General features: G+C 43.5%; 2 protein-coding genes across 4 annotated transcripts in view; both read right to left on the minus strand.

The window, feature by feature from the left end:
• The window catches only part of Nhej1 (non-homologous end joining factor 1), an 88,083-nt gene extending 72,670 nt beyond the window's left edge, over positions 1 to 15,413 (minus strand). Inside the window, exons 1-5 of one of the 3 annotated variants that reach the window (XM_047546815.1) lie at positions 15,324 to 15,413; positions 12,221 to 12,496; positions 11,281 to 11,493; positions 4,449 to 4,587; positions 3,793 to 3,851 (exon numbers count right to left, since the gene is read on the minus strand). In XM_047546815.1, coding sequence (XP_047402771.1) covers positions 3,793 to 3,851; positions 4,449 to 4,587; positions 11,281 to 11,493; positions 12,221 to 12,397 — 588 coding nt within the window. In that variant the 5' untranslated portion in view covers positions 12,398 to 12,496; positions 15,324 to 15,413. The remainder of the gene's footprint in view (positions 1 to 3,792; positions 3,852 to 4,448; positions 4,588 to 11,280; positions 11,494 to 12,220; positions 12,497 to 15,323) is intronic. The other 2 variants (XM_047546816.1, XM_047546817.1) reach the window with 2 other exon arrangements.
• Positions 15,414 to 16,061: 648 nt separating this feature from the next.
• Slc23a3 (solute carrier family 23 member 3) lies at positions 16,062 to 24,715 on the minus strand. The gene is made up of 12 exons (XM_047543540.1): positions 23,093 to 24,715; positions 22,799 to 22,956; positions 22,589 to 22,686; positions 22,326 to 22,399; positions 21,948 to 22,129; positions 20,910 to 21,033; positions 20,647 to 20,761; positions 19,113 to 19,366; positions 18,520 to 18,625; positions 18,105 to 18,272; positions 16,871 to 16,966; positions 16,062 to 16,781 (listed from the first exon to the last, which is right to left on the minus strand). Exons 1-12 carry the CDS (start codon positions 23,258 to 23,260, stop codon positions 16,489 to 16,491), a joined length of 1,836 nt encoding a protein of 611 aa, XP_047399496.1. The 5' UTR covers positions 23,261 to 24,715; the 3' UTR covers positions 16,062 to 16,488.
• Between the last annotated feature and the right edge of the window lie 67 nt (positions 24,716 to 24,782).

Below are 24,782 nucleotides of genomic sequence, written 5' to 3' on the forward strand. Positions count from 1 at the left end.
GGCCTCCACCCAGAGGAAGCCAACTGCACACAGTTGCCCAGGTTTTGGTTCAGGGGCTGATACTTGGCCAGAGGTTGCCAGCTGCAGAGGGAGGGGCTCTATTTTGGGCTGCCTGCTGTCCCTGAGCCTGGCCGCGTCTGGTTTGAGCAGCATGCAGCCCCAGTGACTCACACACCCATGCAAACCGCCTGTGGTTCAGTGGCATGGCCTCAGAATGCCAGCGTTAGGCCAGCTCCCTCCTCACCCCATTACACTGGGATAAATAAATAAAGAACCCGCCAGCAGCCGCATGGCCTGATAGCAACCAGATGGAAGGAGAGAGGCACAGATGGGGCCAGGAGAAGAAACTCCCTCCAGTGGACTAGACAGAGAGCAGGCTAAAGCAGTCACTCATCCTAAACTTCATCTTTAGCACAGTTCCAACTGCTGTGTCATAACAGTGCCCAATTCCTTGACTTTTCTTTCACTCCAAAAGATACCTCTCAGGCTTAATCATAGGAAATGCTTTATATGGGGATCTTGCCCTCTATGAGGATCATGCCAGCAGTCCTCCCTCCAGCAGCCTTGATTTGAATCAACATTGCCAGTATTCCTGCTTTAGTTAGGCTGCTATCAAGTGGTTCCCTAGGGTTCCCTAGAAATAAAAAAATCAGAAGCTAGTGAGGGGAGAAGAAAAACAAAAAGACCAAATATGGGAAAATCACTGTTCAATTCTTCAATATTTTCCCCAAACTTAGTATCCCAGAAACCTCCCTGTCTCATTGCCCCTGCACCCTGTCTACAGTCTCTTCCTTAGCAATATTCCCGTTGAGAACAGGAGTGACCCCAAGCACTGACCGCATGGCCCTCTGACATCGGCCTGGCCTCTCTGTGCCTTCATCCCAAGCTCTCTCTCTGGTTTGTTTATCTTCCTATCCCATGTTGCTTATTTTGATGGCACATCCTTTTAGTTCAGTCTTGGGTGACCCCATGACCTTTCCGTGTCCTGTTTGCAGGACCCCAGGCAAGCACAGTAACTGAAAAGATGCAGTAGCCATATGAAGCTCTACAGTCCCAAAGGAGCTCTATAGTCCTTTCAGTCTAGCAGCTATGCAGAACATTCTGAGGACAGTGAAGTGATTCCACAGGTCATAAGAATTCAGTTACCCTATCTCTTATGTCCTCCCAGTTGATGTGTACAACCAGTTAAAGTAAAGAAACAGAATAGGGATATATTTTGGACTGTAAGTCAAGAAATGTGGGAAGTCTTAAACATACAGGCCTTAGGTAAGTCATTTAACCTCTGAGACTCAATTTTTCTTATATAAAATGGAAAGCTACAACTATCTATCTCTGTATGATCCCATAAATATATAATAAACTTCTACAAGTCTATGAGGCTTGGCTGTAATCCACCCAGTACTTACAGGACCAGAACTCATAAAGTAATTGATTCCAAACACCAACACTCTCCCTGAGTCAGCACCTGGATTCTACATGCTTTCCATTCCATTCTACAGGGATGGAGCCCTCCCCAGCATGATGAAAAAGATGAGTGTTCAATTTTACAAATGAGAAAATAGTGGCTCTGAGAGAAGTGATTTGTCTAAAGCTGCAAAATAAACCATGAGAATAACTGAAGCCCTCAAATATAGCCCTTACAAACAACACTGAACTCACAGGTCACATTGCCACAAAATTCACACAATTCCCCCGCATAGATTTATCAAAATATGCATTCACAAACTTATTGAGAACCTACTACTTCTAAACACTATGGTCCATGCTGGGAATACAGAAATGCATTCAACATGGTCCTTGCCCTCAAAGAAACCAAAGATCAGCAGCTCAGGAGGCTAAGGCAGGAGAATTGCAAGTTTGAGCCCAGTCTGGGCACAACTTAGTGAGACCCTGTCTCAAAATAAAAAGGACTGGATACTTAGTTTAATGGTAAAGTGCTCCTGGATTCTATCCCCAATATGGGGAAGGAGGGGAAAGAAATCAAAGATTGGCAGGATGAAGTTATATAGTCTTACAGACATAAAAAACAGTATATTATAATGAGATAACTAGTAAAACAGAGGAATAAACCAAGGAACTCTAAGGAACTCTAATAGCAGGAAAGGATTATTTTTACAGTGAGAATCCAGAATGGTCTCCCAAAGAAGTTGAAGTTGGCACTTAAGAGATGAAGTTTACAAGGTAGATGAGGCCAGGGCATTGGGCATTTGAGATAAAGGAAAGAATGTGTATAAAGACATAAAGGCAAGAGAAAACAAAACAGCATCTGGGAAAATCAAAAGTCATTCCTTATGGCTGAAGCATAAAGCACACAGAGTACAATGTTATGGAGTCAAGTTGAAGAACACATAGACCAGCAGAGAGGGCTGAGAATTATCCCTGAACTCCAACACAGGCTGTGTTAATCCCTTAATGCCCAGACTCACAGACAGAAGCCATCTGAGAGAAAAGTGGCCTAAGAAATCGCTCTCTATCACATGTTTAAGTTTAATACTCTCTCTTTCCCAAAAAACTTGACATCAGTTCTCTTTCAGAACTTAGTAATACATGGTTTCCTTCTTCTCCAGAGTTAAAACTGCTTCAGAACATGGGCTGAGTACTTAGCTCCCATTTTTTGCTCCTAATGTTAAGACTCCAAGTATTAAATCTCAGTCAATTAACAGAACAGAAGGTTCCAGATCAAGAACACCTGCTTTATGCCTAGACCTGTGAAAAGTATTTATTTCAGGTTCAAAAGAGATATGAGACATAGAACTTATCCACGAGAAGCTTACAATTAGCCTATAAGACAAGATAGAAATATGAATAATCTATATATAACACAATATTATAATAGCATTATTTACTTAAATAGTAACTTGGGTAACATGAATAATTAGAAAATGGGGCAATAATACTAAGGTACTAACTGTATAATCAACAAGTCCCAAAAGAGTTAGAGAAGGAAAAGATCAATATTGACTGGTATTATCAAAGGTCACCATTATTAATATTCCCACTGTTTGGCCTTCAGTAGATGTTTCTTTTGGCCAAGCTCAATCCTTAGAAGGGAAACCTAGGCAGAAGCTTCTGACAGGCCACAATTATCTACTCCCCATTCATTCCTTTGCCAATCCCCTTGTATAAACACTGTGATTTTCCACAGCCTGCAGCGCCCACAAGACAGTCCCCAAATGGTAGCCCTGAGCTTTTTACTTTCCTCTACTGCTAGATGCTGAAGAGTCTGGACAAGTAACAATGACTACACTTTCACTCCACAATTCAGATCTCAACAAGCACAAGTTTAACAACCGGTCAACCAAGCTTCCCAAGGTTAGAGAATTCCAAATGAAATCTCCAGGTACTCTAACAGAGATATTTTATAATTGTTAATTTGCTTTTTGTATTATTCCCCTTTCCTTCCCCCATCTTTCCTAAGTACATCTTAAGTTTTATCAGACTTTCTATAGCCAACTTTTTCAGACAAAGGGCTTTCCAACCATACAAGTCACTACCACCCAAAATGCAAGTCACCACCAGGTATGTTTTTTGGGTTTTTTTTGTTTGTTTTTGCGGGAGGGGAGGATTGAACCTAGGGGCACTTAACCACTAAGCCACAAACCCAGTTCTTTTTATGTTTTATTTTGAGACAGGGTCTCACTAAGTTGCTGAGGCTGGCTTTGAACTTTCAATCCTCCTGCCTCAGCCTCCTGAGCTGCTAGGATTATACAGGCTTACACCACTATGCACAGCACCACCCAGGCACTTTAAGTGCTCAAATTTGTAAAAGAAAGGAAATAACAAATATCCTACCTCTACCATAAACTGTTCCAAGAAAGCATCTTCTTCAAATGGCTCCGTCTTCAATCGACCTGTAATAAGAAGGGTTAGAGAAAAAGAAATATGATCCTGAAGATGAGTTTCTTACCTGTTAGATGGAAAGGAACAGAGCCCAGGATTTGAGAAAGAGAAGAAAGATGCAATCCCAGAGACCTCCTAGCCAGGTGGGAGAAGGAGGGTTGAGAGTATGTGGGCAACTACAAGGAGGAGAGGGCAACTGGCAACAAATGGCAGTTTAGTGACAGCATCTGCTCTAAGAGATCTTCCTGCTATTTCCATTGATAAAAGTCAAATGGAATTTTTACTCTGAAGTTGGTGCTATGCAGCTTCCTAAACTCCCAAGTTCACATTGCCCTACTACAATTTTGTATAGTTTTTGGCCCCTTTCCAAAGTCTTCCCTTGTCATTTCCTAGGACATGTCTGGACTCCTTTATAGCTTCTACTGGCTACTTGGGCACCAGCCAAGTACTCAAGATAGAGAAAAGTGTCATCTAGTTTCAAGTCTCCAGTTCCTAGTCAGGACCCAGCACTCATCCCAGAGGAAACAACTTTCTAATGCATATGAGCCTCCCCCTTTTCTAAGATCCTTGGACTACCTGTCCCACTCCTCAAAAAAATGTCCTCTCACCTCGGCTCAGCATAGCCCCACTCTCCTGATAGTCCTGGATCTCTAGATCTTTCATCCGAAGCAATGTTGCCAGCTCCTTCACATGGCACTGCAAGGCCAGACTCATGCCCATCAGAGGACGAATTAAATGTTGGGAGACCTTTTATGAAAAAGAGACATCAGTTAGCATCAGTAAGACATCAGATGCTTCCAAAGTACTCTCTACCCCTGCATTAGGTACTGAAAGAAAGCACCAAAGAATGTTTTCACAAGAATTTATAGTTTCAAAGGCAAACAATCCATTTAGATGAGCATAAATAAAAGCACAATAATTAAATAAATTTATGAAAGAGGCTCAAGGATTGCCTTTGTGATCCAGACAGAGTATGGATAGATAACTTAGAGTTGTGATTTAGAGACAATGATGTGATACAGTTGAGAAAGGGAAAGTATTTACTCAACTCCTAGCAGAGGTTGAAAAATAAAAGCAGAATATTCAAGTAACCCTCAAGAGAGTAAGTGTGGTAGACAAACGTGATGGCACATGCCCAGCAACTCGGGAGGATGAGGCAGGAGGATCACAAGTTCAAAGCCAGCTTCAGCAACTTAGCAAGGCCCTAAGCAACTTAGTGAGACTGCCTCAAAATAAAAAATAGAAAAAAGGCCTGGGGATATTGTTCAGTGGGTTATGGCACCCATGGGTTCAATCCCTGGTATCAAAAACAAAACAAAAAACAAAAAGAGAGGGAGGGAGGGAGGGAGAGAGAGAGAGGGAGGGGGGGGGGAGAGGAAGAAAGAGAAAGAAAGAAAGAAAGAAAGAAAGAAAGAAAGAAAGAAAGAAAGGAAGGAAGGAAGGAAGGAAGGAAAGAAGAAAGGAAGGGAAAGAAAGAAAGAAAGAAAGATGCTAAAACAGAGGACACCAGCTGGAGTACAATAGAAAACAAAAATTTAACAGAAAGTAGAGCTCTCTGAAGTTTAAGTTAGATCTGGACATTTGTCCATTTCAGGGCTGATGATAGCCCAGAATTTCAATCTGTTTCCAGAGTCTAAGGTTATTGTTGTAATAAAAGCACATCAAGTTCTAAAAGACTAGCCTAAAAATAAATAAACTAACCCACCACACACACCTTGCTTTTAACAAGAGGTAAAAAGGATGCTGGCAGAGCCATACTACAGTGCAGCTAGGATGAGGCTCTCATGTGATAATGTGCAGCTGTACAGAATAACCGTTTAATTCACCCAAGCAAGGCATTCACTAGCCTCTCAAAGAAAACAACGAAATTAATCACCTATGTGTGACTTGGGGATGCCATCAGAGTTCCTTTCTTTTTCCCCCAAGGAGGCAATGCTCCAGATCAGGGGTCAGGAAGCTTTTTTTGGAAAAGACCAGATAGTCAATATTTTCTACTCTGCAGCCATATAGTCCCTGCCACAACTACTCAACTTTGCTGTTGTGGCACACTAAAGCAACCACAGACAATATATAAACAAATGAGGTGGCTGTGTTCCAATATAACTTTCCAAAAATAGGCAGCAAGCCAGATTTGGCCTGCTAGCCATAGTACACCAAACCCTGCCCTAGATCTAAAAAGGAACATTTTAAGACTGGGGGTGCAGCTTGGTGGCAGAACACGCATGAGGTACCAGGTTCAATCCCAAGCACTGAAAGCAAAATACAATAAATAAATAGGAAGGAGGACTCTAGACAGGATACCCCAACACAGGCTTGAAATGAGGGAAAGTATCAGAGAATCTCATAAGATGAGGAAGACAGATTCATCTGAATCAGAACCAGAAGTCTGAACTCTTCAGACTCTTGTGTTTTCATTTTCTAGGTAAAAGTTACCACTAAAACTTCTACTGTGTTGTGATTCAAATTAGGTGGAAAAGACTTTTTTCCACATTTCTCTAATGATCAATTAGGAAAGATTGGAAGTGGGGAGGTAGGGAGAGAGGGGTGCTGGCACAGGGTGGAAGGTCAGAAGCTGAGTCAAACTCTAGATGCTCGTTATTTCTTTCTATCAAACAGCACACCCCAACCTGGCACTGACTCCCAGTTCAGGTCCTCGGGACACTTAGGTCTCAAGTAGTACTGCTCAGAATGTAGCATAAGTGCAGTTTAGGGAAGATTTACAGGCTCTAGATCCAACCCTCTTTCCTAGGAATAGTTTTGTGAAGTTTGGTTCTGGTCAAAGTAGATCAGGAGGAAGAAACAGTTGAATATTTGTTAAATACCAGGCTAGGTTTGGTGGGTTGAATTGAAAATAATTATCATTGCTTAAGCAACCACACCATTCATTTGGTGGTAACACTTAAATAACAGAAATTCCTAAAGTTAATAACTAGCCTCTCTCAGTGGGTAGAGGGACACCTTAATAGCAATTTCTTTGAGTGGTACAGAATATGACAACATAAAATATGGTAAGTTTTAATCAATGTCATGTCTAATTAAATATGATAATAACATACCAAGTTACTCAAAAGATCTATCAGACCCTAATGTCTATATAGCAGCAACAATAAAAGTTTTATCAGTACATATTTCATCTTTTCATCTGCTCAAATAATTTCATAGGGTGCACACCTGTAATCCTAGCAACTCAGGAGGCTGAGACAGGAAGATTGTGAGTTTGAGGCTAGCCTAGGCAACTTAGTGACATCTGTTTCAAAATTAAAAATTAAAGAAGAGCTGGGGATATAGCTCAGTGGTAGAGTGCTTTACAAGCATGTGCAAGAACAAGATTCAACTCTGAGGACCATAAAACTAAATTTAAAAAGTAATAATTTCATAGGATTGTGTTACACCTTCTGATTACTGAGGTATAATTGTTTTCAAAGTTAAATGAACACCAAAATGATTTCCCTTAAACCAGATAGTTTCGCTCTGTTCTGGATAGAAATCTTGAAAATATGTACCAACAATCATAAGAAAGAATAGTGCAAATGTGTAAACAGATCAAAGCAAGTGCACAGACATTACAAGGAAAAATCCTGATGTGTTCTACGAGGTCAGGGATACTCCCTTTCATTTACAGACAGCAAAGAATGAAGAGATGCAGTTCACAAGTCAATTCAACCAATGCTTACCAGGAACCTACCATGTGCTCTGGAGCCTCTGCCCTCCAAGAGTTCCAACAGTTAAGGAGGTTAGGAAGTGTGGTAGATACAGAAGCAGAAGTTGTCAATCTTTCCCAAAGGAAACAACCATTTAGAATTTCCCCAAAGTCTTCTGATTTCCCATAGAAATGCTCACAAGGCAGGAGAGAGAATAGTAGTTTTCAATCCCAGATGTCATATCAGGTGACAGAGTGAAGATGTAATAGACTAGAAGTAGGAGACCTAGATTCCAGTCCTGACTCTCACATATCTTCAATATGAAAATGTCTTGACCTCAACTTATCTCATGGTCCTTGTCTTTTTCAAAAAGAAAAATTATGGAGTCAAATATTTACTCTCACTATATTTGATCCACTATAATGTTAAAATTGAGCAATGTTACATATATTTTTATTTAATCCCCACAAGTCTGCAAAAAGGTTGTAATTGGTATCTCCACTTTACAGCTGAAGAAAAGAAACTGAATTATAAAAGTTCAGTTCTTACCCAAGGTAATGTAACTGGTGAAATGTAAAACATGAAAGTGCTGGGGTGGATTACAAAGTCAAGTCTGCTGGTTCCAGAGTCTGTGCTTTCTACCACTAAGAAATCTTGGGACATGACTCCTAGGATCATAAAATGCTCAAAGGGGTGACAAATATGAAAGTCAAAATATGGAATATTAAGAATTATATTAAATACTAGAAAGAACAGACAATAGGAAGGAAGAAGAGAGATGAGAAGTTTGCCACAAGTGAAGACTGGCTCAAGGTTATAAAGCAGAGATTCAAAGCCTCATATATTCCATAATATACTGCAGAAACTTAAGAACCATTAAGTTGTTAATGTGCATACATTATGTGTAGACACTTCAGGGAATCAGATATTCTCCTACTGTCCTATGGCTGATAGGACTTAAGTTGTATGTCTCTGGAAGACAATCTCGCATTGAGTTAGCAAGATTAAGGATAAAAATACTCCTTACCTTGGCTATACCACTATCATAAATTTACTTACATATTTACACACAGAAAAAGTAAATATAAGGATATTCATAGTATATAACAAAAGACCAGAAACAAAGTCTACTAATAGCAGATCAATTAAATACATATTGGTAAAAACAATTAAATAAAATACTAAGTTACCATTTAAAAATATTATACAGGTCTTCTAAACATATTGACATGAATGATTTCTATATAATTAAGTGAAAAAGGCAACATACTGAGCAGTGTACAGCATGATGCCATTTTTTTTTTTAATTTGCTGGGTATTTGAACCCAGGGCCTTGTTCTTGCAAGGCAAGTACTCTACCAACTGAGGTATATCTCCAGCCCCATGATGCCATTTGTAAAACTATGCATGTATTTGCAGATATGTCCTTGACTATATATACACATACAACACACACATACACACTACCCACAACTTTGTTTAAGAATTCACAAGAAGATGATAAAGAATTCACAGCAGCTGTTTTCAAGAAGGAAAATGAGGGACTGGAGGGAGAGGCAGAAAGGAGATTGTTTCCTCACTGTAAACCTTTAAATGCTGTTTGAAATGTTTGCCTTTGGATGAATTACCCATTCAAAAAAAAAAAAAGGTGAAAACTATCACAAGAATGAGTAACAAACAAAAATTATAACCGCATGACCTCACAGACACACACACAGAAGCCTGAAATAGCATCTGCCTACACCCTTGCCAGCGCCTGAGGCTGTGACTTTTCCCTATAGTTCCCCAGGCTTGGGGGTTTCCCTGAAATGACATTTCCCTTCTTTTAATGATGAGTATTTTATTTTCATTTAAAGTAAGTTGTTAATCAATTGTTCAAAGCTAATTTCTCCCCATAGCCAATCAAGGCTCACCCATCTCTAAACACATTTTTTTAATGAATCAAACACCATTACCCTATGTAAATGTATGATTACACAAATGGTATGCCTCTACTTCATGTACAACCAGAGAAACAAGTTGTACCCCATTTGTTTACAATAAAAAAAATTTTTAAAAATAAGAATATGCTAGCACAGCTAGTTTTTCTTCACATATTTAATTAGAATATCATTAAACAAGTGCTCTTTTACTGTACCTTTTTAAAAATTATTTTATTTATTTATATTTGTTATGCAGGGGATCAAACCCAGGGCCTGGCATGTGCAAGACAAATGCTTTACCATTGAGCTACACCCCCAGCCCATTATATTCTTTGGAAAGAAGAAACTATTGGAGTCTATCAGTCCAGAAGAGCTGCCTCCAAAGTCACAATAGTCTATGCGTAGAGACATGTAAAGCAAAGCAAGATTAGATATTACTTAGGATTCCCAGAGGCTGCTGAAATGTTTGGGTTCATTCCTGAGGGAACAGTGCCCCCTGGTGTCACTCAGAAAAAGTCACGAGGAATTTGAAAGATAGAGGGGTAAGTTCTATATCAAAAGCAGGATGGAAAATTTCACAAGATGTTCAATTAAAATTCACAAATTTGACTGACTACTACATGCTAGGCACTACACTGGCCTTAGAAACACAGAAATGAGTGAGAAATAGTTCTCTTAGCACTCAAGTATAGTTTTACTGGGTTCCATATCAAAAATAAACATCAGTGAACAGTTTCTCAAAATGTCTTTTGTTCCACTCACAATCATTTGTGTATGCCAGAGCATCACACCACCTGTGGGAGGTGAAACACATAAGCTGGGAAGTGATACTCGCTTTCTGCAGATTCCGCTGTTGAGACTTGTCCCATAGGCCTCCCACAGGGAACACCCTGACCACTAGAGCTACTGACTAAAACAAACCCTGTTTGTTATTCCTGAAATCTAGTTCTTAATGCTCACTCTTAGTTTCTAATAAAAGCTCTTGGAGAACTAAAGCTACAAGTGAGCAGAAGGCAATGACTCTCCTAGTCCCTAAAGTGTGCTTTCAGACTTGACTGATCTGGAGTTCAAATTCTAACTCACTTATTTATAACTAGGATGACTTTGGACAAGTTACCTTTAATCTCAGTTTCCTGCTGTGGAAAATGAGGGCAATAATACATACCTTGCAGGACAGTCATGAGAATTAAAAGATGAGATGATGTTCAGAAAGATAACTAACATCAGCACTTAGTCCACCATTATAAGTAGTCCTGACAAAGCACAAGTGGGACCATGTAAAACCTATTTTAAGTCCACCCCATTTCTCATGCCATCCTATTTATACTGCTGTTAAGAAGTTCCTGAACCGGCCCACACTTATACATCTCCATACATGTTTACTGAGAATGGTTTTTCTCTTTATTTTCTCCCAAATCACCATCAAAACTCAACTCAGAAACTCATTCTTCAAAGAGGGTTTCTCTGCTCCTCCAGCAATTTTGGGCCTGCCTCAGTGAAAGAACTTACCACATTTTACCACCATAATTTCCTTTCTATCTCCTCACTAGGTTATAAACTCCAGGAAGAAGCCACACACACACACACACACACACACACACGTATTGGGATACTCAGTAATTAGCAGCACAGAGGTAGTTCAATAAATAGATTAACGAATAAAGTCCCCAAATAAAGTGTGTAGATCCAAACTCTGCTTTCTTTACAAGGAAAGGATATACCAGTCAAGAAAAAAAAATTTTTGGGGGGGGGCCACCTGTCTAGTCAAGAAGAGTTTTCTGATTGGAAAAGAATTTCAAACAGGGTTGATAAAAATATAAGGACTCCTAAAGCTGCATCTCAAGAAGCTGGCATCTCTACCTCTGACTTGAACTTACCAGGGAAGGACTAGCTAGAATGCAGTGGAAGTTCCAATAGAAGGGGAGACCAGAGAGTTCACTCCGCACCCGTAGGATCAGTGCCTCTGCCACACGATCACAGGAGAAGATAGCTTCACTAGGGTGAGCGGTGTCCTTCAACAATGGGCGAAGCAGATTATCCAAATGACAGAGAAAAGCCGCAGGAGGAGCAGTCAGACGCTTGTTCAACTCCTGAAGAGACAGTAGTTTTACAGACTGAGGGTGCTAAAAGGAAATTAACTCCCTCTTGAGCAATAGCAAAGGAAAGCCCTGGTTAACATGAAGACAATAGGCATGAGAGGAAGGGAAAGGAAGAGAAAAACATCACAACAGGAAAGAAGAAAACAAAAACAAGAGTCACAAAGATCAACTGGCCTACTTCACAGTTCTGTCTTGGGCAAGATCAATTTACAGAACATATGTATGGATGAGACAACATAGGCCACATCATGCATTATCATGCAGATAGAAATGCATACACTCTCCCTGCTTTCTCTCCACCCTCCTCCCTTCTTCCCTCACCGGAGAAAGATCCCAGGGCTGCAAGTAGAAAAGTCAGACATGACAGGTTGAACATTCCTTGGAACCAGAAGTGTTTCATATTTCAGAGTGTTTTGGATTTTGGAATGTATGTATAGAGTTTACCAGTTGAGCAATCCAAATTCCAAAATCTAGAATCTGAAATGCTCTGAAATCTGAAACTTTGTTAGTGCCCTATGTTCAAAAAGTTTCAGACTTTAGATTATTTTGAATTTTGTTTTTTTAGACTAGGGATGCTCAACCTGAAACTGGAATTCCATCAACTCATTCCAATCATCCTTGCCAACATACATGTGGTCAAGCTAGTTGATGTTAACGTCCCCTGACCTTCACTAGGAAAGAAACATATCCCCACAGTGGTACTTCTCTTTACGCTTACCTTGGCTCTCTGGCTGACCACACTTGTGTCCACCTGTTCGTGCCACACCTGTTGAAGATCTGAAACCAGCAAGGCATAGCCCTGCTTGGTGATATAAGCCTTGGCCAGGAGGGGGTTCTCAGCAAGCTGTAGCCAAGACCATGGCTGCATCAACAGGCCTTGCTCCAATTCCTCCATCTGCAGAAAAGGCCTAATTTAGCAAAGTATCTCCAGAGTAACGTAGGCCTGGGAGGGTGCTCAGATAACTCTGCATCAACTACAATCCTGCAAAACATCCTGACAAAATAGGAAACATGGACTTACATTCTTCTCATTATTGAACCAGCTGAGCATTAACCTTAATACCACTTAAATCTAGTTAGACTCTTTTTTCACATTAAGTTACTAGAGGGTAGAAAATAACACTTTCTTCCATAGCATTTAAGCCTCAGCCAATTGGTGTTTCTCATAATGTAGTTTAATGTGGAAACCCAAACCATTCTTGTTGCACCTTTATCACAATCCTAATAAATGTCAGTGCTATCATTTCCCGGAACTTTTAGAAGACAAAGGATAGTTCTTGTATTATAAAATATCATAAGTTATGTCAGAGGCAGGATATTCAAATTATCTCATCATTATTTAAAAACAAAACTCTGGAAGCTCTCAGGAATTTTTTTAAACTCAAAAAGAGAGATTCCTAATGTAGAGCCTATGCACCCAAATCTTCTGGAATTATATGAAAATTGTATCATATTTGTGTATATTAAAGCAGTCCAGGGCTGGGATATAGCTCAGTTGGTAGAGTGCCTGCCCTGCAAGCACAAGACCCTGGGTTCAATCCCCAGCACCACAAAAAAAAAAAAAAAAAAAGAAGAAGAAGAAGAAAAAAAAAGCAGTCCATGGCTATGGTCAAATTCTTTTTTTTTTTTTTTTTTTCTTCAGTAATGGGAATTAAACCCAGGAGCATTCACACATAGTTCAGTTCTGTATGCATGGCAATGCATATATGACCCATCACACCCCCACACTTTTATTTTATTTTGATATATGTCTCACTAAGTTGCTGAGGCTGGCCTTGACTTGTGATCCTCTTGCCTCAGACTCATGAGTTGCTGGGATCACAAGCATGTGCCACTGTGCCCAGTTACGGTCAAATTCTTACAGAGATTAACAGTACACACATAAAAAGGAGCTAATAAGCTGTGTCCAGGAGCAACAGAAAAGACCCAAATCCCCTTTTACAAATGACCAGGAGGTCATGAATATAAACCACAGCACACCACAGAGGAAGAGATAATTAACTCCACTTAACTCATTTTCTGTATCCCCACCCCAAGGCACAGCCACCAATGACATTATGCTCTTTGCACAGCTTGGAATTCCTGGAAAAGTTTGGAAACCAACTTTTCTCTTTAAAAAAAATTTTTTTTGTAGTTGTAGATGGACAGCATGTCTTCATTTTATTTGTTTATTTTTATGTGGTGCTGAGGATCAAACCCATAGTCTCACATGTGCTAGACAAGTGCTCTGCCACTGAGCTACAGCCCTAGCCTGGAAACAAACTTTTCTACATCAACAGCTACATAGTAGCCTTAACCTAGTAGATATTCAGTAAAAATAGCTTCTTAACAGTTTATTTTTCCTATGTGTGGGGGAGTAATATAGTTTCCTTCATTATTCCAGCCTATAAATACAAAATGAAGAGAAGTACCAGAAGGTGAAAACTTAGAATATAAAGACAACAATGAAGTTCCTTGTTATGTCTGATTAACACAGTCATTTTCAACTTAGTCTAAACCATCATTCTTCCAACCATAACCTCGTTTTCAAAGAGTAGCCTGTGACATTACTTAATTTGCACTGTAACTAAACAGTCATGCCACATAATAACATTTCAGTCAATGACAGACCACATATATGACAGTGGTTCCATAACAGTATACTCTTAGTCACATTGCAGGTACCTTAGTTTGCATATTTACACTCTATGGTGTTTGCACAATAATGAAATCACCTAATAATGTATCTGAAAACGTATTAACCCATGACTGCATGACTGACTATATGGTGACTTATCTGCAGTAGGCCTCAAGGCCTTGTTGGGAGATGATGTGTCCATCATTTCTCTCATGGGCTGTTCCTGCAAGGCAGAAATGGCCTTGGAATGATTAGATTAGTCCTCATTGGACAGAGTTCCACGTGCCAAAGATCACAAATTAAGTTGCCAAACTTCAATTTCCCTTACAGAAATTTCCCAGTGTTCACTCTTTAAAGAGTCACCAAAATTGGGTTTATCATTCTAGTCCGTCCTTAGGAAATCCGAGAAGCTCGGAACCCTCAAAATGATGGTTGTTGTTTGACGCAAGGGTGTAATTTAAAATGTGGCCAGGGACAACTGATCCTGTAAAAAGGTCGGAATGTTTCAGCAACAGACCCTGGCTGGCTGCTTCCACTAGTCAGGCCCATTCGAGACTGAGGCCACTAAATTTCATTCTTCTTTTTTCAAGGCCGCCTTTAACATTCATGTTAACCATATTCATCCGTTTAGTACTCTCTGAAGAAGCCGGGTGCGAGGGGCACTGAGTTCCGTCCCTCGGCCAGCGGGCCCCTCTCTCAGGGCAGTTCCTCCAACACCCTGCAGGAGGCAGCAAGCCCTAGAGAAATCCGGACCCGGCCACACCCCGTCCCCTGGGAGAGAGAGAACCTTGGGTCCCAAAACCACAGCCCACCCCAGGAACCCCGCCAGGCGTCCAGTTTCCATCTGCCCCCCTAGAAAAGACTTCGCGGTCGGCCTTTCCATTTCTATAGCACCGGCTGCACCGACACACAGGTCAGAACCCCTCAGCGGGTAACAGAAGACACCTCTCGCCGTAGGTCGGCTACATCACGCATTAGGCCCAATGGGAGCCTCCCTCACGCCTCCAAATGCCGAAGTGCAACCGGGGCGCACTGCGCACGCGCAGGCACGCCCACTCTTGGAGGCCTGCCCCAATTCCCCGGCTGCGCGACGTCCATTCTGGGAGAAAGCGTCTGTGCCGGGTTTAACCCGCAGGATCCGCGCAGCCCCACGCCGCCCAGCCCGGCCCAGACCTTGGCCCGACTTGAGCCCGATCCAACCTACCGTCAGCCCCTCGAGAAGTCACACCCTTCTCACTGCCGGCCAGTCCGCCCGCGGAAACTGAAAGGCGTAGGGTAGAGGCCGATACCCCCCCACGGAGGCGGGGTCTTGGGGCACGGAGGCGGGGTCCAGGCCTCACGGGGCGGGGCTTCGGGGTTCACTGAGCGACTTGTAGCCTCGCGAAGAGACTGGAGGGTACCTGCTGCCCTTACTACAGAGTTTGAGGGGTAGTGGTGCTTCTAGGAGTCACGCCAATAGAAGAAAAAAAACCGTACGAGATGTAGGCGAGGGGGACCTGGACTTGAATTTGTCAAACCCAGATTACTTCTCTCCCTTTCCATACTGGTTCAGTCTTGTCATTTTTTTACTAAAATGAGAGAATAGAATTTAACCATGTAATGTCTGGGGTCCAGACTGCTACTAGAGTAGTCGAACAGAGGAGGCTCCCGGCATAAAGTCTGTAGTCTGACCTCATCCTTTACTTCCTCTGCCTCAACTCACCCTTGATGCACCCTGGTACTCATGATCCATCACCACTGAAGGCCTGAATCCCCTCAACTCATCTGTACTTTGTACAATTCATGCCTTTTTTTGTTCAAGTTGAATTCCTAAGCCTGAAATTTTCTCCCCATCTGTTTTTCAAAACCCAAATCCTTGCTTGTCAAGGTCACCCTCTGCACTGCTGATAAAGCCTTATCACCAGAATGAACTGTTGCTTCTTCTGCTACCATGGCACTATTTTTATCTTTATTACATACTTCCTTCTGCTTTGCATTTTAGTTAGAAATTACATATATCTTTTTAAACAAATAGTAGGAGAGGACAGGGACCCCATCATATCCATATTTTAGTTCCAGACACTTGCACATGAGAGGCACTTCATATTTGTTAAGTGAATGCTAAGGTTCAGGTGGCACTGATGGTTCACAGGATAAATCTCATTCATACATCATGACCCACTAAACCATGGTCCTCTACTTTATCATAGGCCTAATTAAGAGAAGAAAAGGCAACCCATCCTACTGGGAAATGAGACCTTTAGGTGGGCCCATGATACATAGACACACACACACACACACACACACTCCCTATGAGCCTGGGAACTGATTCTCCAGCAAGCTGGGAGTTAGGACTAAACTAATAAAGGCAGAAATAAAAGTCTTGGCAATTACTTGGACATAAGCCCTTCTCTGCTAGGTGCAGGGCATGACTCCCCACAGCCAGGCAACAAGTCTGCAGTCTCTCCTGGCTCACAGGGCTCTCCTTCCTCATCCCCAACGTCTTCAGGCATTGGGCAGAGGCAATGGAGGGGTTGGGGAATACAGGAACACGAGTTTTGAATGGGAAAAGGAAGCTCATACTCTTGAGCAGCCTTCTCCCTGGACTTCTGAGGCAGTTGAGCTTCTTGGGCAGTGAAGGAAGATAGTGGCCCTTGACCGAGGCCCCGCTCAAGCCACGTACCTGCAAAAAAGAGGTTTGTCAGGTCATAATCAAGGGAGTGATGACTTCCTGGCCATACCCCAGGCAACTAGGACCTGATGTCAACTTACCAGAAATAGTGTTCTCTAGAAGGAAGCCCAAGAGTCCCGCCAGAAAGATGGGCTCTGCCAGCAGGGAGCGCAGTAACACATCCAAGGGACTCCAGCCTACAAAGGGTTGGGACCCATCAGAAAGGGAATGTGAATGCTATTCAGGGCCAGGGAGTCTTATCTTTCCAGACCTAAACCTAAGTCTTGAACTAAAGACAGACCTTTCTGAATTGTCATTACATCTCCCTTATCTTTTGTCCATCTACTCTGCATTTTCCTCACTCAGGCCCTTTCTCTAGGATCCTTGCTCAACCCTATCTCCTGAGCATCCATACAATCTCCAGATATGCTTAGACATGCTTTGACTGTTTCAGGACACCTTTCTCTAGGGATTTTGGTATTAAAATCACCAACCTTATCTTCTACTTCTTACCTGCTATGTTTTAGCACAAGTTTCCCAACCTCTGTACTACTGACATTTGAACCAAATGAGGGGCTGTCCTATGCATTGTAGGATTTTTTTTTTTTAAGGTACTGGGGATTGAACTCAAGGTGCTCTACCACTGAACTACAGCCCCAGCCTCTCCCCCTCCTTTTTTCTCATTTTGAGACCAGGTCTCACAGTTGCCCAGTCTGACCCTGAATTTATAATTCTCCTGTCTCAGCCTCCAGAGTAGTTGGGATTACAGGCATGCACCATTGCACCTGGCATGTTGTAGGAGCTAAGACAACATCTCTCTGTACTGATTGCTAGTAACAGTACTCCCTTCCCTTGTTTGTAGCTGCCAAAAATCTCTCCAACATTGCTAAATGTTCCCCATAGGGCAAAATCACCCCCAGTTGAAAACCATTACTGTAGATAAGCTAAGCTATTGGCTGCTCTTAGGACATACCCCATGACTTCTTACTTCTTTGTCTTTGTTTATGATGGTTCCTTAATCAAAAATTACCTTTTTACCAAATATGTTAAATCTTACCACCTTTCAAGACCAGCTTTATGCTACTGGATCACCACTGAGCCACAGCTCTTTATCTAAACCTTTCTTGTTGTTTTCCTGCACACCTCATCTCTTTTACTAGACTACAACATCTAGAATCCCTTTATGTCCCAAGTGGCTAGCATGGTGCTCAACAAATGGATGAATTATTTATTCCAGTGCCCAGAAAAGGTTGTGAGTCCAGGAGTCCAAACAGTCTGAAGCCTTGACCCCTTACTTCCCACTACTGAACAACTCGTCTTTCCCTCTCCACCCACCTGTGTTGAGTGGGACTGGGGCTTCCCGAAGCCATCTTGGCAGCAGCAGGGCCATGAAGATGGAAAATCCCACGATGAAGACATTCCGTCCAGAGTCAATGTCAGCCAGGTGGAAACTGGAGAATCCAGCAGATAGAACCACAGCCTGGGTCACCCCCAGTACCCCACCTGTCGCATACAGAAGAAATCAAGGGTTGAAAGAGGGAGAGGGCACTGCACAGGGTATTTTGGGCAGGCAGATTGTGACGGGGAGACTACCAAAAGGCCTCTTTCGGATTCTGCAGGAAGCCCAGAAATCCATTCAAGAGGCCAGGGTATTGGACCAAGAAGACAAGGGCAGCTGACACATGTTCATATCCATCCATCCAGGAAGGCTATTTAGAGAGAAGGAGTGCCTGCCAATACATCCACTCACCAAGCACAGGCAGCGGGATGGTGGTGAGGAACTCAGTCAGCCTGGGGGAGAGCCCAAGTCCCACGCAGAACAGCCCCACTAAGTGGGCCACTCGCCGAGATCCAACCTGCGTGAAGAAGAGACACTAGAAACAGCCACTTCCTTGGACTGTCCCAGATCCTTGCCTGCTAACTCCTTCTCATCATTCAGATCCCAACTTAAATGTTACCCTCCAAGAAGCACCACGACCACTCTATCTAAAGGCACTTTCTCTGCTCAGCTACCATCCCATAGCTTTGCTTGCTTAGTAGCACTTATCACTCTGAAATTACCTTATTTACTTTCTTTTCTTCACCTGAGAAAGGCCCAAAGAGAGTATGACTTTATCTGACTTGTTCTTCATGGAACCCCAACCTTGGTGGAGGGCTTGCCGTCCCTGACATGGTCATCTGTTGTCTTTCCCTCATTCCTAGACCCTTACCACTCTAGGTACCTCCGAAGTGAGGTCATTGATGTGAACTGCCTGAGTGCTGGGCACAGTTGGCAAACAGTCAATGTGTTCTCTACTCTCTACTGTACCTCTTGTTCCCCACCTCTGTCCCAGGTCCCCATACCTGGAAAAGACTCATTGTGCCCACATTAGGGAAGCTGGATGCTGTACCCATGGGGCTCCCCAGCAGCCCAGCCAGCACACTGCCCAGCCCCTCCAGGCTCAGCCCACGACTGCAGGCATGTGGAGGTGGAGGAGGCAAGTGCAGCAGCTGGCCACACAGGGCATAGCAGCCCAGGGAGCTGGTGGAGGCTGCCAGGGCCATGGAGATGCCTGCAGTCAGAGCCTTGGGTGTCAACAAGGGCCAGTCCCACTCTCCTGAGGAGGGAAAGGAGTCACCTTAAGACCAGACTCAAGTCTGGAACATCCCTCTACCCCCAACAAGCCTTGCCAAAAGAACCCTAGAGGCCCTGATGTCTTTGACGATATCTTGGGACAAAACTCCTGAACTCTAAAGAGAAAGACCCATCCCTTTACTGTGGTCTACAAGACCTTCTTTGGTTTGACCCTTAGTACTTTCTCTGTAGCCTCACCTGACAAACTCTATCTCAATTTCCTCACCCTAGACATGCCACCCTTGCTTTAGGCCCTGGACTTGTGGTGCTCCTAGCCACCACGGGGTCTTTGTATATGCTGTTCTCTTTACCTACAACATTCTCTTCTGCCTCTTGACAGTTTCTACTCATTTCTCACATCTCAGCTCAATGACCACTTTAAGAATACCTTTCCAGACTGCCCTGATGTCAAATGTCCCAATATTAGCTCTCACCATGCAATGTAGCTCCTTCCCTCCCCCAATACTGTCATTGAATCCAGATGTGCTCTACTACTGAGCTACACATCCTCTCAGTCACTCTTTTAAAAACATTTTTTTTTTGAGACAGGGTGTCCCTAAGTACCTCAGGGTGGCCTCTAACTTGTGATCCTCCTACCTCAGCCTCCTGAATCACTGGGATTACAGGCATGTGCCACCATGCCTGGCCAGTGATAATTCCTCTTTAGTACACTTACCACAATTGTAATTCCACACTTACTCAGGTGCCTATTTAATTAGTGTCCACATTCCCCAATAGACTGCCAGCCCCACAAAGGCAGATACTATGTCTTTCACGTTCATCACTATGTCCCCTGCCACATGCCTAGCACACAATCAGCACTCAAAAGAGCCTTATTAAATTGATTAATGAAGGGCTGGTGGTGTAGCTTGGGTTAAAGTGCTTGCCTAGTGTATGCAGGGGTCAGGTTTGGTCCTAGCAGTGCAATAGGTAAACAGATGAATGAGAAAATTTCACATACAGTGCCTCAAAAATAATCTTTCCACATAGATCACCAGCTGAAATGCCCATGGGGATCATCAGTAATGTAAATGTGTAAATTGGGTAAGGAGTATCAGGAGTGAATGTGGGGCTACAGATGTCTCTCTCAACACTGACCCAAATAAAATGCTGCAGGGAGAGGCTGAAATGCCCCTCAGGGTGGCAGGTTCTCTTTCTGGTGTGTTTTGAGAAAACAAAAAAAGTGAAATCCACTAAATCTGAGTTTAAAGAAATAGATACCTTGATGTGAGTAAGAGGACAAGGGCCTAGGAGAGAACTTACCTGGGTGAGGCAGCCAAAACCATGGTGCCTGGGTGGGGACAGACAGTTGCAGGGGGATCATGCTGAGATCCAGGAAGCCAGAAATGACCCACACACAGGCCACAGGGATCAGCACCTGAGGGGCAAGATAGAGACAGAAAAGAGCCCCTCCCCCAAAATCTTGTGAGCCAGCTTTGGTTGGGTAGACAGAAGCCCAAAAGTAGGGGGCCAGGGAGCATTCTGTGCCAGCCCTTTTAACCTCAACTTCCCACACCCTCACATACCGAGAGGAATCGGAAGGCAGGGACGTGAGTATGAGTTGAAGAGGTTGAAGTTGACCTCCACGGACATGGGGGTACCTGGAAGGAGCCCAGGTGCTGAGAACAGACAACCATGAGCAAGATAAGCCTAGAAGAGAGAAGCAGATTTAGGGACAAAAGGCAGCAGAATCCTGAGGGATGGCAATGGAGGTGGGAGTGGGCGGAATATCATAAAAAAGGTCCTAGCAAAGAAGACTCCATGAAAGGGGTGGAGAGGTACATGGAGGACAGCAAGAGACAGAATATCAAGGAGACTGAATGAATCAGACATTATTACCCTGTGTATATATGACTACATACCAGGGTGATTCTACATCATGTACAACCAGAAGAATGAGAAGTTATACTCCATTTATGTATGATGTATCAAAGTGCATTCTACTGTCATGTATAACTAATTAGAACAAATTTTAAAAAAAAGGAAAAAAAGATGAGAAAGATGAATAAAAAGGGAAGAGAAGAAAGGGGGTCATTTTCAATAATCTAGGAAAATGAACATTTTTATATTAAAATATTTTTTCTGGGTATATGAGCAGCATTGTGGGTATGATTATAATAGTTACCTTAGGAATACAAGCATAAATGTTTAGAGTAAAAGTGATATATTTTCTGGAATTTGCTTCATAACAGAGTATAAGAACTGGATATGTAAGAGAGGAAACAAGTTGGTAATGATGATAATTGTTGTAGCTGAATGAACAGCATATAGATTTTTTCATATGATTTTTCTACTTTTAAATGTTTGGAATTGTCCACAATGAAAAAATTAATGGATCCTGTGCATTGTAATACATTAATGACAAGATAAGTTACCCTAAGAATAAATGTCTTAAGCTCTTAAAAAAAAAAAAAGAAAGAAAAAACCTTGGATTCCAAGTCTAAAAAGTGTTGTCCCTGCCCAGCCTGCTGCTGATTTTGATAAGGCCAGCAGCTCTGTCCTCCCCCCCACCGGTCCCACATACCCCACTAGGCACCATCCTGTGCCTCTCAGGACTCACGTACAGCAAAGCCAGACCCCAGTGAGCAGAGCAGAATTGGGCCACCTCCCTGTGGGCAGACAGCCCTGCCACAACCAGGCTGGGGGCCAGCACCAGGGGCCCACAGTGTGGGAACAAGCGTCCAGGGCCCCCCAGAAGCCCCAGCATGCCTTGCAGTAGCCCAGATATCACCACTGCCCCTGAAACCTGGTGGAAAAGAGGAGATGATGAAGAAAAAGCTTTCTGCTCAGTCAAATTGACCTCAGCCTTGGCTTGCTAACTAACTCCAGGGACAGGACCCTAACCCAACTCCTCCCAGTCTCTCAGTCCCTGCATAGTAGAAATGAGAACCTCCTAAGCCTGGGCAACCCCAACCCTCCTGGTTCCCATCTCTAGCACTCACCTCTCGGAGAGAAGTGTTCCAAAGCTCCAGGCTGCGGCAGCCAGGCCCCCTACACAGATGCAACTCAAGGGAGGCTGGGAGTAGTTTAGGCATGAAAAGGAGAAAAGTAAATGGGATGGAAACACATGCATTCCAGTCCTCAATGGTGCCTGGCACAACTCCAAGACCCTCAGTGCCCAGCAGTCCCACCACTGCCCCACCTCTTCATGTATGCGCAGATAAAAACTCAACTCCCCTGCACCACACCCTTGCTCTCTACTCACTATTTCCATGTGTCTGGATGGACAGAGGTAGCTTCTGGCTGGTCAGCACCAGAGCAGGGATAAGGAGCTCTAAGGATGGAGCCTGGACAAGAGGCAGCCTGTAGGAACAGCAGCCCTAGCAGCTCTGGAAACACATGGCAGCCAAGAGTATTCCCCTATGCCTCTCCTCCCCCCTGGAGCCAACCCCCTCTCTCCAAGGGGTTCCCTCACCTGCTGCCCATCCCAGTTTGCAGGACCGTAGACACACCACATGAAAAGAAACTGGAGGCCAGGAGTTGAGCAGGAGGGTAAGAAAGTCCTCCTGGGGGAAGACTGTGAAGCAGGAGCAGGTGGGAGGCACAGAGCAGAGAAGCCATGACCAGGAAATGCTGCAGGTGGAGGAATGGGGAGGGGCAGTCTTCGAAATAGGTGGAAATACCAATTTCTAGAGGGTTTTTCATGCCATATGATTCTCCCCAAGCACCCCCTTCAGCTAGCACCAACTTCTGTACCTCTACTTCCTACCTGCAGAGCCAGAAGACAGCTGAGACCCCAGGAGGGTGGCCCAAATGGAGAGGCCCAAGGGTGGGAAGAGGAATTCTGGGGAACAGGTAGTGGCTGTAGTAGGGGAACCGGGGCATCCTGGGAGCCCACAGACTGGAGTGGAATGGGATGGAGGTGTGATCGGCTCATGCTGCCCTGAGCCAGAGTTAAGTAGAGAGAGTAAGAGGTAGGAGTTTGGGTGAGGTTAGTTGCCTGGAATGGGGAGGGGTGGGGGTTTCAATGAAGCGGAGCAAAGGGATGAGGGCTTGGGGGCAGGACACGGCCCTTTCACCTTTGCCCAGTTCTTGTGCAAATTCCATCAGCCATTAACTGGGGAGCTGAGTTCTGGAGCCCTCCCCCAAGAATCTTCATCTAGGAGGACATGGACATCTATCAAAAGAGCCTGAAGAGATTTTGCAGACTACTTCCTCCCACCACCATTTATAACCATCCCTGTTAGATCCATACTTCTCAACCCTACCAGGATGGGCCCCTGGATCATCTCAGAATGAAACTCACAAGCTGGATGTAGTGGTGGTGCAAACTGTAATATCAGCAACTCCAGAGGCTGAGGCAGAAGGCTAAGTTAGGGGTCAGCCTGGGCAATTCAGGAAGACCCCATCTCAAAAAAAGAAAAAGGGTTGGGGATGTAGCTCAGGGTTAAAAGGTCCCAGGGCCTAATCCCCACTACTGTGGGGATGGGGGACAAAAACCTCATGGATAATGTGCCCCACATCCCACATGACAACAATGACCCAAATTCCATATATATTCTCTGTAAGAAATAAATGTATAGTAGCATGTATTTCAATGCCTAAAAGCTTGGATGTGAATAAACCAGAAGACAATGGAGCAGTCCAAGCCCCACACCCATATGTAGAATCTTTGAGGATGTGACAGCTATGGTGGCAGCTGATAATGGGACTGACATTGGTGACCTGATCTCCCATAATGGCAGACAAACTCTTGGTAAAGCAATGAACATGACAAACCAGTTTTAATTTATATGGAAGTACACACCTGACAGTCTTTCAAAATGTACAAAAACTATTTCATGTTTACACATAAAAAGAGAGTTCCAAGCTCAGACAGGACTTCAACAAGCACAGTTTGTCTTGGGAATTCTTCCTAGCAAGAGATGTCTTGAGTTTTTGAGAATGTCTAGTCTTCTGCCCAAGCAGAATAAATGCCTCCATACATCTTAAATTCTTGACAAAAAAAAGGTTGATATTGCCAAAATGGCCCCTAGAGGGCAGTGCCACCCTGCTGTGGATGATGTTCAGCAGCCCAACCTGCAGGCACCGCCCAAACTGTTCTTCCAATGACAACCCAGCTTCAGCATTCTTTCAGCAACGCCTACCACCATGTCAGGCAGGTGAAGAGGTTGGTCGGCACAAGAGGTGTCCTTGGGGCTTGCCCTCGAGATTAGGGGACTGCTGGATACACAGTTTGGTCTCACAAGGGTGGTGCTCACCCAAAACATGCCACACAAAAGGCCAACCCTGGGCTTGGGACAGCCATCATTTGTGTCCTGTGCCACCCCAAGTAATGCTAGGGTCCCAGGGTGCTGGGAGAAGGGCCAGAGAGAAGTTTGAAATGGGAGCCTACTACTCCCAAATGACACATTAAGTTCTGAATTGGGATTCAAAGGAAACAGCTGCAAGATGACAGG

This window comes from Sciurus carolinensis, chromosome 3, assembly GCF_902686445.1.
Source record: "Sciurus carolinensis chromosome 3, mSciCar1.2, whole genome shotgun sequence".
NCBI lineage: Eukaryota > Metazoa > Chordata > Mammalia > Rodentia > Sciuridae > Sciurus > Sciurus carolinensis.

Coding starts and splice junctions, on each gene's coding strand:
- Slc23a3 (XM_047543540.1), bottom strand. CDS start 23,260: ATGAGCCGATCACACCTCCATCCCATTCCACTCCAGTCTGTGGGCTCC. Junction 21,034..21,947: donor CACTGGGGTCTGGCTTTGCT/GTACGTGAGTCC, acceptor TCTCTCTTCTAG/GCTTATCTTGCTCATGGTTG. Junction 16,967..18,104: donor CCCAGTCCCACTCAACACAG/GTGGGTGGAGAG, acceptor AACCCTTTGTAG/GCTGGAGTCCCTTGGATGTG.